The sequence below is a fragment of the Salminus brasiliensis genome, chromosome 25 (genome assembly GCF_030463535.1).
Source record: "Salminus brasiliensis chromosome 25, fSalBra1.hap2, whole genome shotgun sequence".
Taxonomy (NCBI): Eukaryota; Metazoa; Chordata; class Actinopteri; order Characiformes; family Bryconidae; genus Salminus; species Salminus brasiliensis.
The window spans coordinates 18,284,464-18,297,136 of NC_132902.1; the positions used below are offsets into that span (position 1 = coordinate 18,284,464).

The 12,673-nt window shown below is 41.6% G+C and overlaps 1 protein-coding gene across 2 annotated transcripts; it reads right to left on the reverse strand.

Annotated features, from left to right (window-relative positions):
• Positions 1-2,936: 2,936 nt before the first annotated feature.
• On the reverse strand, positions 2,937-12,450 carry anp32a (acidic (leucine-rich) nuclear phosphoprotein 32 family, member A). 2 transcript variants are annotated; one of them, XM_072671564.1, is made up of 7 exons: positions 11,317-12,450; positions 7,915-8,064; positions 7,684-7,806; positions 6,418-6,616; positions 6,058-6,176; positions 5,848-5,902; positions 2,937-3,827 (listed from the first exon to the last, which is right to left on the reverse strand). In XM_072671564.1, exons 1-7 carry the CDS (start codon positions 11,368-11,370, stop codon positions 3,766-3,768), a joined length of 762 nt encoding a protein of 253 aa, XP_072527665.1. In that variant the 5' UTR covers positions 11,371-12,450; the 3' UTR covers positions 2,937-3,765. The 2 variants fall into 2 exon arrangements, with proteins under 2 accessions (XP_072527665.1, XP_072527664.1); XM_072671563.1 differs by having other exon boundaries at positions 2,937-3,830; positions 11,317-12,447.
• Positions 12,451-12,673: the final 223 nt, after the last annotated feature.

Sequence of the window (12,673 nt, forward strand, 5' to 3'; positions counted from 1 at the left end):
AAAGGGCCCATTGTGTAAAACACTAAAATCAGCACTTTAAAATAATTTGATTCACACCCCAAACCATATGTATGGAAAATGTTATTCCACCCAAATACTTATTCCAACTCCCACTCACTTTTTTGTTTTTTTTAAAGATGAGTGTGTAGAACCTTTTAGATTTTGTGGATGTACAGGATCTTTGCCAATTTAACAAATGTACAAAAATGGTTATCCTATGACTTTCCTTAAACACCTTTGCTTTAAGAGCATATTGCTGATTTAAATTCAAATACATGGCAGCCAATCAGAAAAGAGCTATTATACAGCATCTTACAAGCAAAGTAGCAAAAATAGGTTGTTTAATGCAAACAGATGTTAAATGGCCACGCATGAATGAATTCTGACCATTTCAAATGCACAAAACCACACAACTCTCAGAGGAAAAAAGAAAATACAAGATGAATGTAGGATATGGGCTCTTTAAGGTGCTCTTACTGACCCTGGCACCAAATTCTGTCTACAAGCTAGTATCATTTCCCTAAGAAACTGTGAATAGAGTGAGATGCGATGGAGCAGATGCTCAATGCCCAGAATCATCTAGAGGCATATACACACATGGACAAAATTGTTGTTACCCCTGTTAATGAAAGTTACAGAAATAACTTGAATCTGACAAAAGTAATAATAAATAAAAATGCTATGAAAATGAACCAATGAAAGTCAGACATTGCTTTTCAAACATGCTTCAACAGAATTATTTTAAAAAATGAACTCATGAAACAAGCCTGGACAGAAATGATGGTACCCTTAACCAAATATTTTGTTGCACAATCTTTTGAGGCAATCACTGCAATCAAACGATTCCTGTAACTGTCAACGAGACTTCAGCACCTCTCAGCAGGTATTTTGGCCCACTCCTCATGAGCAAACTGCTCCAGTTGTCTGGGTGGTCAGGTCTCATGTCAGCGGTCAGGGCTCATAGAAGGCCACTTCAGAATAGTCCAATGTGTTCCTCTTAGCCATTCTTGGGTGTTTTTAGTTGTGTGTTTTGGGTCATTATCCTGTTGCAAGACCCATGACCTGCGACTGAGACCAAGCTTTCTGACACTGGGCAGCACATTCCGCTTGGGATTTCATTGTACCCTGCACAGATTCAAGACACCCTGTGCCAGATGCAGTAAAGCAGCCCCAGAACATAACAGAGCCTCCTCCATGTTCCACAGTAGGGACAGTGTTCTTTTCTTGATATGTTTAATTTTTCCATCTTGTGAACATAGAGCTGATGTGCCTTGGTATCTGTCCATAGGACATTCTCCCAGAAGCTTTGGGGCTTGTCAACATGTAGTTTGGCAAATTCCAGTCTGGCTTTATGATTTGTTTTCAACAATGGTGTCCACTTTGGCTCAAACGACAGATTGTGCGATCGGACACTGATGTTCCTTGAGCTTGAAGTTCACCTTTAATCACTTTAGACGTTTTTCTGGGCTCTTTTGTTACCATTCGTATTATCCATCTCTTTGATTTGTCATCAATTTTCCTCCTGCGGCCACATCCAGGGAGGTTGGCTACAGTCCCATGGATCTTAAATTTCTGAATAATATGTGCAACTATAGTCACAGGAACAGCAAGCTGCTTGGAGATGGTCTTATTACCCTAACCATTAACATGCATGTCTATAATTTTCTTTATAATCTTCTGAGGCAACTCTTTCCTTTACTTCCTCTGGTCCATGTTGAGTGTGGTACACATCATGCCACCAAACAGCACAGTGACTACCTGTAGCCCTATATATAGGCCCACTGACTGATTACAAGATTGTAGGCACCTGTGATGCTAATTAGTGCACACATCTTAATTTAACATGTCCCTTTGGTCACATTATTTTCAGGGGTACCATATTTTTTGTCCAGGCTTGTTTCATGAGTTTACTTCTTAAAATAATTCTGTTGAAGCATGGTTCCAAACCAATGTCTGACTTTCACTGGTTAATTTTCATAGCATTTTAATTTCTTATTACTTTTGACACATTAAAGTTATTTCTGTGACCACTGTGGGTTTTTCTTTCATTAACTGAGGGGTACCAACAATTTTGTCCACGTGTGTAAAACCCCACTGTGGAACAGAGGAACAGATCTAGAGGGTTTTTTCACTCTGCAATTCTCCATTTCTCCACTTGGTGACATAAGAAATCAGCTGGCTGGTATTTGTCTTATCTCCATACATCAAAACTGCAGAATTACCCCTTTAACTTTATGTTGACCTCATTTTGTCATCACCCCTCTTACTGAGTGCAAAATATGGGCCTCACATTTCACAGGATTTAGTAATGGGCATGACAGAGGGTCTCACACCATGGAATTTCAGAGCAATTATGTGCAACCTGTTTTAAGTGCGCGCCTTGAAAAGCTCCTAAAATTATTGTACCGGAGGGCGAGGGGGACAGCATGCAACACCTCTGGTTACCGACAGACTGAAGCATTCTGTCTCAAAGGCACATTTAAAATATTTTTAAATATTTCAACAAGAACGCTGATTGCTGTCTCAGTCACATCTAAAATTTTCATTTTAATAAAAATAAAATAAAAAAAAAGGAAAAAAGGCTGAATTTAGAACCACCAAGTACAGCTCAGAATGTCTTCACTTTAAATGATTAACTTTGATAGGATCTCTGAATATTTACACAAATATCCAGACACAAAAAAGGGGAAAAAAAAAAGAAAGCCACAAAAACATAAAAAATACAAGCTAATTTCTTTTCCCTGAGCTTACAATTATAACGAGACTGATTTTCGGAAATCTAAAATTCATCAGTGGTGAGACCAAAAACACTTAAATAACGTGGTATCTAATGAGCTCTATGGATAAACCACATGCTTAGAAGTTCTGTGAACATGAAACCAGTACATTCCTTTCTTCACTCGGCACAGATTTCCCAAAAGTATGTTACAGCTGCATGTGTTTTCATTCGTTTTATTACAGTTAATGGTTACAACTGAGATTAATTGTGAAAATGTCTGCCATTATCAAAGGGAATAGAAAAAAATATATTTGGTCATTATTTACAAAGAACACGAAAACCTCTGAACTATCCACGCAAGGAGGAGAAGGGGTTTAGGGGTCATTTGACAAGGGCAGACATTCAGCTCTAAACATTCAAATAAAAATAAAACCAAAATAGAAATCACATTGAGAGGTTGTACTGTGCATGTTCAAGCAGATATTACGATGTTTCCTCCATGCCTAAACAGCACGTCACATGATGACACTAAAAGAGACGCAATGTACACAAATAAAAAGGTGTGATTTAAAAAAGAAAAAAAAAGAAAAAAAAAAAGTGGGTAAGAAATACGCTCGCTCTTTAAATCCAGTAGTCAACTTTAAAATAGAGCCAGACATGCTGTTTTAAAAGGTTTTTGGTATTTTTTTGTTTTTTAAATACATAAGTCATACCCAGCAATCTGTAGAAGCATTTAGGCATCAACAGTAAAGAGAAAAAAATAAAAAGAGCAAACTCATTTGTGTGAGACAATAGGAAAATTTCCACTACTCTGTTGCCAGCCATCTGTAGAGGTTTTGGAGAAAACGAAAGGGGGGGGGGGGGTCAAACCTAAAGTTTAAAAAAAACAAAACAAAAATAAACTTATTTAAACTGTGTCCTTGTCCACTTACTAACCCACCCCTACCATTTGCATACCTCCCCCCATACCACCGCAAAACAACATTAGGACATAGAAATAGAGGGTTAAAACAGTCAGATCACAAAGGGGACCAGAGAGTGCATGTTCAGTCATCATCCTCCTCTCCTTCCTCGTCCAACTCCCTTTTCCTCTTCTGACCCCTCTCCTCTTCTGAAAAAACAGTGACAAACCATTTAATGATTTAGCTGCAGATTTTCAACACATTAACATACACCCATCAGCCATAACATTAAAACACCTGCCAAAAATCATGGAGGCCCCCTTGTGGATTTCACAGGAGGGCATCCTGTGGCCTTTAGCACCAAGACATTAGCAGCAGATACTTTAAGTCCTGTATGTTGTTAGGTATGGCCTCCATTGATCACATCAGATCGTATCATCCTTGGGAGTCCATGACCCATTTATCAGTTCACTGGTCGTTCTTCTTTGAAGCACTTTTGGTAGGAACTGACCACTGCATAACAGGAAGGCCTCACAAGACCTGCCTGAGGTTTTGGAGATGCCCTGACCCAGTCATCTTAGCAATCACAGTTTGGTCCTTGTCAAAGCGGCACAGATCCGTATGCATGCATTTTTCTGCTTTCACCATTATCAACTTCAAGAACGGACTGTTCAGTCGCTGCCCAATATATCCACCCACTCACAGGCGCCATTTTTAACCAGAAAATCAATGCTTTTACTTGGTCAGTGGTTTTAAATGATACGGCTGATCAGTGTGTAAAAGCAGCAACACACACGCATTCCAAAGCATCATTCCATAATAAAATGTACAGTCTGGACCATTAGTATTTGGACAGTGAGATTTTTCAATTTTCATAATTCTGCCCCGATTCACCACCTTAAAGATTTGAAACTAAGCAATTAAGAGGTGACTGAAGTGTAGACCTTCAGCTTTTATTCAAAGGGCTTACCAAAAATCTTGCATCAGCCATTAAAGCCAGTTGTTTACCTAGCCCCTCCATTTTCACGAACTCAAAAGTAATTGGACAAACTTATACTTGGATGCATTTGTTTGCAGTCTGACTGCCTCAAGTCTGAAACCCATGGACGTCATCAAACGCTAAGCTTTCTCCCTTGAGATGCTTTGCCAGATTTACTGCAACCACCTTCCTTTGCTGCTTATTCCTGCTTCAGTTTGGTCTTCAGTATGTGAAGATCATGCTCTTCTGGGTTAAGGACAATTAAAGAACATTTCTTGCATTTCTTTGCCTTGGGATACTCTAGGGTAGACTTCACAAAATTACCCAGTCGGACTGGCAACCATGCATGCCCATGCCTGAACACTGCCTCAGAGTTTGACAGATTGCGTGGTACAGTATAAACTGGACCATGAGCCTTGCCTTTACCATATTCTTCTCTAAAATTAATCCTCCTTGTCCAATATTTTGTTCCAGAACTGGGCATGGTATGGACAATCATGCATAATTCTTTGAGTGTTCTTGACTTGACTAGATGTTGTGAAGGAGTTTGTCTTCCAGCGAGCTTGCCAGAGGTTTCCTGCTTTAAGAATGTACCAGCACACTGCTGACTTGGCATCTGCTAAAGTTTCTGCTCTCTTTACTAATGGCCTCCTTCACTTGCATCTATACGCCTTTGGACACATTGAGAGTTCCCTTGAAGAGCAACCAAATGCAACTTCAATACTTTGAATCAAGTGCAGACCTTAATTTGTAGGAAAATAACACAAAACATATATGCCATGAAACTGCAAGCCAACATCAGTCAGCAGTCCAATCATGTTCAAACCTGCAATTCCTAATCCCTATCGATGAATTGAAGCAAATAATTTACAAATCTTGATTAATTCATTTCAAATCCACTGTGGTGGTGACCAGAGGCAAAATCATGAAAACTGTCAGTGTCCAAATACTTTTGAACCTAACTGCACATTGCTTTAAACTGTTCCATGTTTTGAATGTGAAAATAAAATAAGTATAACTATATCTCTGCTATACATACACACTGAATACATTTTATTCCCAAAACAGACCACATAAAACTGTGACACTGGGTCCTCCAGCATTTTTCCCCATAGTTTACATGCTATGAAAATCAAGCACTGAACAAATCCCCAGGCTATACAAATGCTGATGCTATACAGCAGCTATATCCTCACAGACTCAGCAGAAACTAAAACTGGTTTTGCATATTCAGGTCACGTGCTTACCAAAGTCATCCTCATCGTCAACTTCTCCATCATTCAAGTCTTCTTCCTCCTCTTCCTATGATTGAACAATAATAATAAAGTGTGAGACAAAACTGTTTAATTGGATCCAGGCAGAGCAATTTCACAGCCCTTAAAAATCATTACAACCGTCCACACTCAGACACAAGTTCAGGATTTCTGGTGAGCTGTACACATTCATGCAGCATTCACCTCTCCACTGACATCATCTTCCTCTTCCTCTTCTCCTTCCTCCTCATCTTCATCTTCACCTTCTTCCTCGTCTTCATCTCCTGGGGCTGCATCTTCATCATACTCCTCCTCTTCTACTTCTGCAGGCACAGATATTCCTCAAGTTTAGGGGTTTAACGTTAATGTAGACTGGGGAAATCAATCAGGTTATTAGTGGGTAGGTGTGGTAAAAGTACACACACCAATAACTAACTCGGCATGGCTCACTTCTTTCTCAATCGAGCGTATACAAGCAGGTTATAACAGATGGTCAAAAAGATTAAGTTTAGAGAGAGAGCGAGAGAGAGAGAGAGAGAGAGTAATAAGAGTTAAAACTGTTACCATCATCATCGTCCTCATCATCATCCAGGCCCTCAACATAGGCCTCCGCATCAGAGTCAGGTGCCTCTTTATCCTCTTTGTCATAGCCATCAAGATACGTCAACTGAGGCAGCAGCTTAAAGACGTTTTCTCTGTAGTCGTTCAGGTTTGTCACCTCGCAGTTGAACAAGTCTAAACTTTTGAGGCTTTCCAATTTTTTCTGTTGAAGAAAAATAAGGGGTGATCATTACAAATTAGACAGTTAGAAAATGACTGCAAATTACTTAAAATACTGACCTTCATAGACCTTTATATTCAAGTATACAATATTTATTACATCCTTTAAATGGAGTGGTGTAACAACAGCTGCTAAAAACTGGTTCAACTGAACAATTTATACAAAAAAAAAACAAAAAAAAACACAAACACGCTTCAGCCCTATGATTTCTTTAAATCACCAGCGATGGCCCTATAATACTCTACTGTGCTTATTATTCATTGGGACATTTTATATTGCTTTCACATGGCTCATATTTCAATCTGTAAATGGTTATGTTGTGTATCCGGCTAAATTCTTTTAACATATTCTTTTCCTCCAGGAATACCTGAGCGAAGTGTAGTGGCGAGTATTACGGTCTCCATGCTGACTCTTGTGTTTTGTGTCTAAGCTTAGCAGGATCTTTGGATCCTAGTCTATACACACTAGCCAAGAACATTTTTTTACTTGTATTCTTAGTACACTTAAAAAAAAGCCACCAAGTAACACTATTTAAGGGATCAGTTGCAATTGTTAAAAGATTAAAAATAAATAAATAAACATAAATAAATATAAAACATAAGTGTGGGACTTTAGTATCCTGTGGCAGGGTCAATCAATTCCATTCCTGGAGGACCAGTGTCCAGTACAGGACACTGACTTCACTGCTGAAACACAACCACTAAACCTGGCAATTAGCAGATTAGTTTAAACAAGTGTGTTTGTACAGGGAAAAAAAGAAATCGCCAAGCTGGCCCTCCAGCCCCATAACCAGAGGAACCTTGTCCCACAGCCTTTGTTACAACTTCAGGACAGGGCCCTCAAAAAACAGTACAGGTACAGCCAAAAGATATACAAGATGACGATGTTGGTTATAGACAGGTACACTTCATTGTTTGGAGTAGCTTCAAGGTCTGAACTGTCTGGTAACAAGCGAGGAATATGTTTATGCCAGGTAGTCCATTATTATTATTATTATTATTATTATTGGATTCCATAACAGCTCACCAACTTCATATCTTGACACTCACCAGGGGTTCGATGGTGCTGAGGTCTTTGATTTTGTTGCCGCTGAGGTTGAGATGGGTGAGGTTGGGACATTTCTCTGCCAGGACCTCTAAACCACCTGAGATTCTGTTATCACTAAGCTCCAGCTATTGTAAAAAAATAAAATAAATAAAGTTATAAAATAATGCAATTAATATATAACATGAGATGAGATCTGTGTCTAATTAATCATGAACACTGCAAAACGTTCCTACCTTTTTTAGTTTGTTGAGCTTAGGTAAGTTGGCGACTGAAGTTAAGCCTACATTGATTGTGCTTAAAAATTCCAGTTCCTCAAACTCATCTGTGAGGCCTTCGATTTTGCCTTCATTTGACCGACAGTTGTCAAGTACGAGTTCTTTCACCTGAGGGAGAGAAAAAGACAAAGAAATGAGGGAAATGATTGAGGGAATAAAAACCATGTGATAGTTTGAGCCTAGCCTTCGTACCAGTCTCCATCACTGCAACTCCCCAAAAAAGCAGAAGGTGCTTTTACGCGGACAAGCACCGGGTTCATGTTGCAAGCTTAAACTGAGCCACATCACTGCTTCTACCAGCTTTTGACTCAGAGCGTAGTTTGCTTGAATGACAGAAAACGCTCCAAGTCTTCACTTTTTTTTCTTTTTTTACATGAGGTCACTTAAAGTCAGCATGCATTGGAAATTAGGTATAAGGCATAGCACTGATTCACAGGGATGCACCATAAATCATACTGATATTATGATCAAACTGAGATTATGGCTTACAAAATTGATGTTTAGATTGGAGTAATATTAAAAAAAAGGCATTTAATGACATTTATGATATAGTACAGCATTTAGCTGGACCTGGGCCACTGTGCTTAAATGTATCCCTTGTAACAGTCTCCACATTTAACCAAAACAAAAATATTACATTTCTTCAGGTGGATAAAGTGAAAGTATTTGTATTTTGGGAACATGCATGCTAGCATCAGAATTTCCTAATATAATTTCATGCAACTTGTGGGATATTAGCATTCAGGCCCAGGCCTCTTATTATGAAAAGTAACCTTGGTTATGTGAAGGGTGCAACAAATGAATCTTATTATTACTATTATCATCATCATTATTATTATTAATAATAACAATAATAAAATACATACATAACTGTTTCATTTTTATCACCTTTAGATTTTAAATTAATTATTTAGCTAATATCCCCACCCACTCGTGCATGGTGATGCAACTAGACCCCCTTAAATGTTTTAGACTCTACATTTTGATGGAAAAATGTAAATATTATTTTTCAACATTAATTGTGCTCCTCGTTAACACGAATAACAAGGTTTATGTATATAAAAAGTAAAATAAATAATAAAATAAATTAGCTATTCAAAAATAATTAATAGGACTACATGAACAGTGATGAATTGTGCTTCACATTAACAGGGACATGTAGAATATTTATATTTATAATATTTTTTAGACATATATACTATCAATTTCAACCCATTCTGAGACTAATTATGCAATTTAATGAATATATCTAACCTTAATTAACTTTCTACCTACACGCGGAATCTAAGGACGTAGCTAGCTATGCTATTAGCTAGGCTACAAATGCCTCCGCGGCGTGAAGGAGGGGAAATAAATAAATAAAATGAACACGTAGGCCAAACATATCGAGTGCCATTTCTTCCATGAAGTCCATTTCTTCAAGTAACCCGTAATCTACAACCATGCCGAACATTTAAAGGCTCAAATAAGCTCCACATTTTTTATCCGACTCCCGCTGTTTTCCCCCCCGACACAAACAAAATGGCTGACTCCGCAGCAATCGGCGCCGCTTCGTTTCCAGCAGAAGGACATTAAAAGTCAACAAATGCCGATTTAAAAGACGAAGATTGGGTGGAAAATGGCAGGTTATGAGTTTCTTCAGACGATATATTATACTGGATGCCTGAAGACACGGAGGGAAAGCTGTGAAGCTGAACTCGCTCCTTTTTCTAATTTTTCCGTTCCACCTTAAATGCTGCAGCAGTTGCGTTAAGGCGCCCACAGGGCGCCTTAACGCAACTGCTGCAGCATTTAAGGTGGAACGGAAAAATTAGAAAAAGGAGCCAGCTGCAGCCTCGTGTAGAGACTTGAGGAGTAGGAGGGGCAGGTTACGCGTGATAGCCTGAATGCTAGCCAACATTACCGAGACGACCTCTAAGAAACAATAATATTAAAATTACTATAGAAAATTATACTCGGTCGTAACAGGGATCCTGCACCCACCCCAAGCGCACACCCGTACCCCGACAGTGGGTAAAGGGCTCGATTAAATGCCGTGCGCCTTTGTTGCTGGTTAAAATGGCGGCTTGTCCTAGATCTGTGAACTAGAGCAGCGCCGCTCCGAGTTGCGTAGAGCTCGCCTAAAAAACACTCAGCCCATATGTAAATAACACGGAGAGCCAGCCACGCGTCTCGAAAACAGCCAGATCATGTTCGTTTCACCCTCACCGGTGGGTTTGGACGGTGGGTGGGGAGGTGGGGGACGAAAAGGCGGCTATTGATTACGGTTTAATTGCATTTACAACACGGACGCACACGTTGTTTTGGGCGCGTGTGAGAAAAGGCACCGCGTCAGGGACTTTTGGCGAGGGTGCAGCGGACTGATCTGAAACACGAACGACACGAGCAGCCTTGCAGTTTGTCCCCATCCAAAACACGCCAAGGCTATTCGAGAGTTTCCCCGGCCATTGGACGCGGTGTCGTCGCCATAATGCAGTTTTAATAGCGTTTGGGGCGCCTTTTACGCAACTGGAGGCGCACCGAAACGCACCGCATCTGAGCGACGGTGGCCAACAGAGAGGGTACAGTTAGGAACAGAAAGGTTACAAACTGGTTGGGTTGAATCGTGTAGCTGAATCAGGGCTCACAAATGCCCCCACGGAGCGTGTGGACTTGACGGGGTCGTTCAAATTCGTCCTAGAAGTTAGTCTAAGACGCACACGGGTGTCGGTGCACATTTGGACACGAATCCTTATAATGAGGCTTAGAAAGCGGCTGTGTGACTTTCTTTTGCAGCGCAGGGGAGAAAGACAGAGGGAGTGCGAAGGAAAAAAAAGGGCGCGTTCATTCGGGACTACAAAGTTACAAATATGGCTTCTCACATACATATATACACACACATACATACACACACACATGCATGCATGCAGGCACGAATACAACAGCAGATGCTCTTGTTTATACCCGGGCCACATAACGCGTAGCTACTGCTGTTACAGTTACGCACCGGGAGAGTGTCGAGCATCAAGCCCCTCTTGGAGCAAAAGTTACGAAAAAGCTACGAAGCGGCGAAACTCGCGGTCCGCATGTAAACACGCCGGGATGGACGTTTAAGCGAGGGCTGAAGCACCCCACTGTAGCCAAGTGGGCGCAAAACTTTTTCATTCAAGGCGTCAAACTTGAAGCGTGCGCCTCCAGCACCGTGCACCCACCTCCGGCACACCATCCAAACAACGGTATACACTAAAAACCACACAGGCTTGAAGTAGTCTCACACACACAGACACACACAGAGAGACACACACACACACACATATATATATATATATATATACATACACACACGCACGCAGACTCACACAAAAAACAAGAGGCTCTTACGTCTGACGGCGTCCGGTTTCTTAACTCCAGATGAATTCTCTTCTTCATATCCATCTCGGATTGTGAACGAAGGGGTTAACTCTTTATTCTTTCCCCAGAAAAGAAAGCTAGAACCCAGTTAGACTTAGGAGTCTCCGCTGCACATTGAGCTATAGCCCCTTTTACAAACTAGAGCTGCCCCGGTCTCCCAAACTTGATGCCTCAGGAGGTGGGAGTTGGGTGTGGGATTGTCGTCACCATCAGCCAATGGCAAGCGCGCGTTGAACGGTAAGCGCGCCTGGAACGGGCGGCTCGACCAATGAGGGCCGGAGCTGAGATCGGGTGGGGTTACAGGGTGGGTTTGGTTGAGCTGGTCAGTCTGTTTTAGGGTGACATCTATGCGATAAAATCACCCGAAGTGGTGAAGAAGGCGCCAGAGACCAAAGAGAGCCAAACCCGTGCGTAATTCGGTGCGTGTAAGCGAGTAAGTAGGGTGAGAGTGTAAACATCACAGCGACGAGCGTCCACGGACGTCAAACTACACGTTTCCCTCCCAAATAAACTGGATTAACGCAGCGAATTCGGGTGAAGAGGGGAGTATTTACTTTTGGCGAACCGGTCCGAGCACGTTAGCATGTGCGCTTGTGTGCATTTCGGAGGGGAACGACTCCTCACAGGCCACGCCATCGCTTTCAGACAAGCCAGCTATATAGGGGTCCACTGTATGGATCAACGGACCCCTCCCCCTTTGAAAGTCTGCACAATGGTAAACTGTATGCACTAGTTTCACCCAACTAGCCCACCTTAGACCACTTCCCCCGATCAGATCCGCCACGGACGCGCGCGCCCTGGCGCGTTCCAGAAAGCTCAGCTAGAAAGCTCAACCCAAACTATGCGCACTAGTCATGAACTTATTACCCGAGCTGATCATGAGCACGATCATGGCGTGAACTGCAACTGTGGTGTCAACACACAAGCACACAAGCACACAACCACAGCCTGAAGCCCACGGAGCCGTTGTAGCGCTGCAACAGCAACAACCCTGCCGACTGGACGGCTGTGTGGCTGTGTGGGGGCCAAAACACGAGGTGTATTAATTACATTGGGCTTAATCAGAGTTGCCTGCTTATTAGACCAATGGTGTTTATGAGCTCTCGGTGGCACTACGGCACTCAACAACACTTCAGCCTCCCTCGCGCCCCCTCCCTCCTTCCCTCCCTCCCTCCCTCCTCTTCGCTTGTCACATGCGCTTGACTGCCACATTGCGCACTCCAACCAAGAGCCCTCGATGCGCACGACACAGTTCAAACCAGCCAGTAGCATTTTAGGAGGGAACCCTTCACTTCCGCATCGGGTATTGTTGGAAGGGAAGGTATAT

What these genes read in the sequence shown, in the direction of transcription:
- anp32a (XM_072671563.1), bottom strand. Translation starts at nt 11,370, where the DNA reads ATGGATATGAAGAAGAGAATTCATCTGGAGTTAAGAAACCGGACGCCG. An exon ending in GAAACCGGACGCCGTCAGAC is followed by an intron (nt 8,065 to 11,316) that starts GTAAGAGCCTCT and finishes TCTCTCCCTCAG; the next exon opens with GTGAAAGAACTCGTACTTGA. An exon ending in AAGATGATGTCAGTGGAGAG is followed by an intron (nt 5,903 to 6,057) that starts GTGAATGCTGCA and finishes GTTCAATCATAG; the next exon opens with GAAGAGGAGGAAGAAGACTT.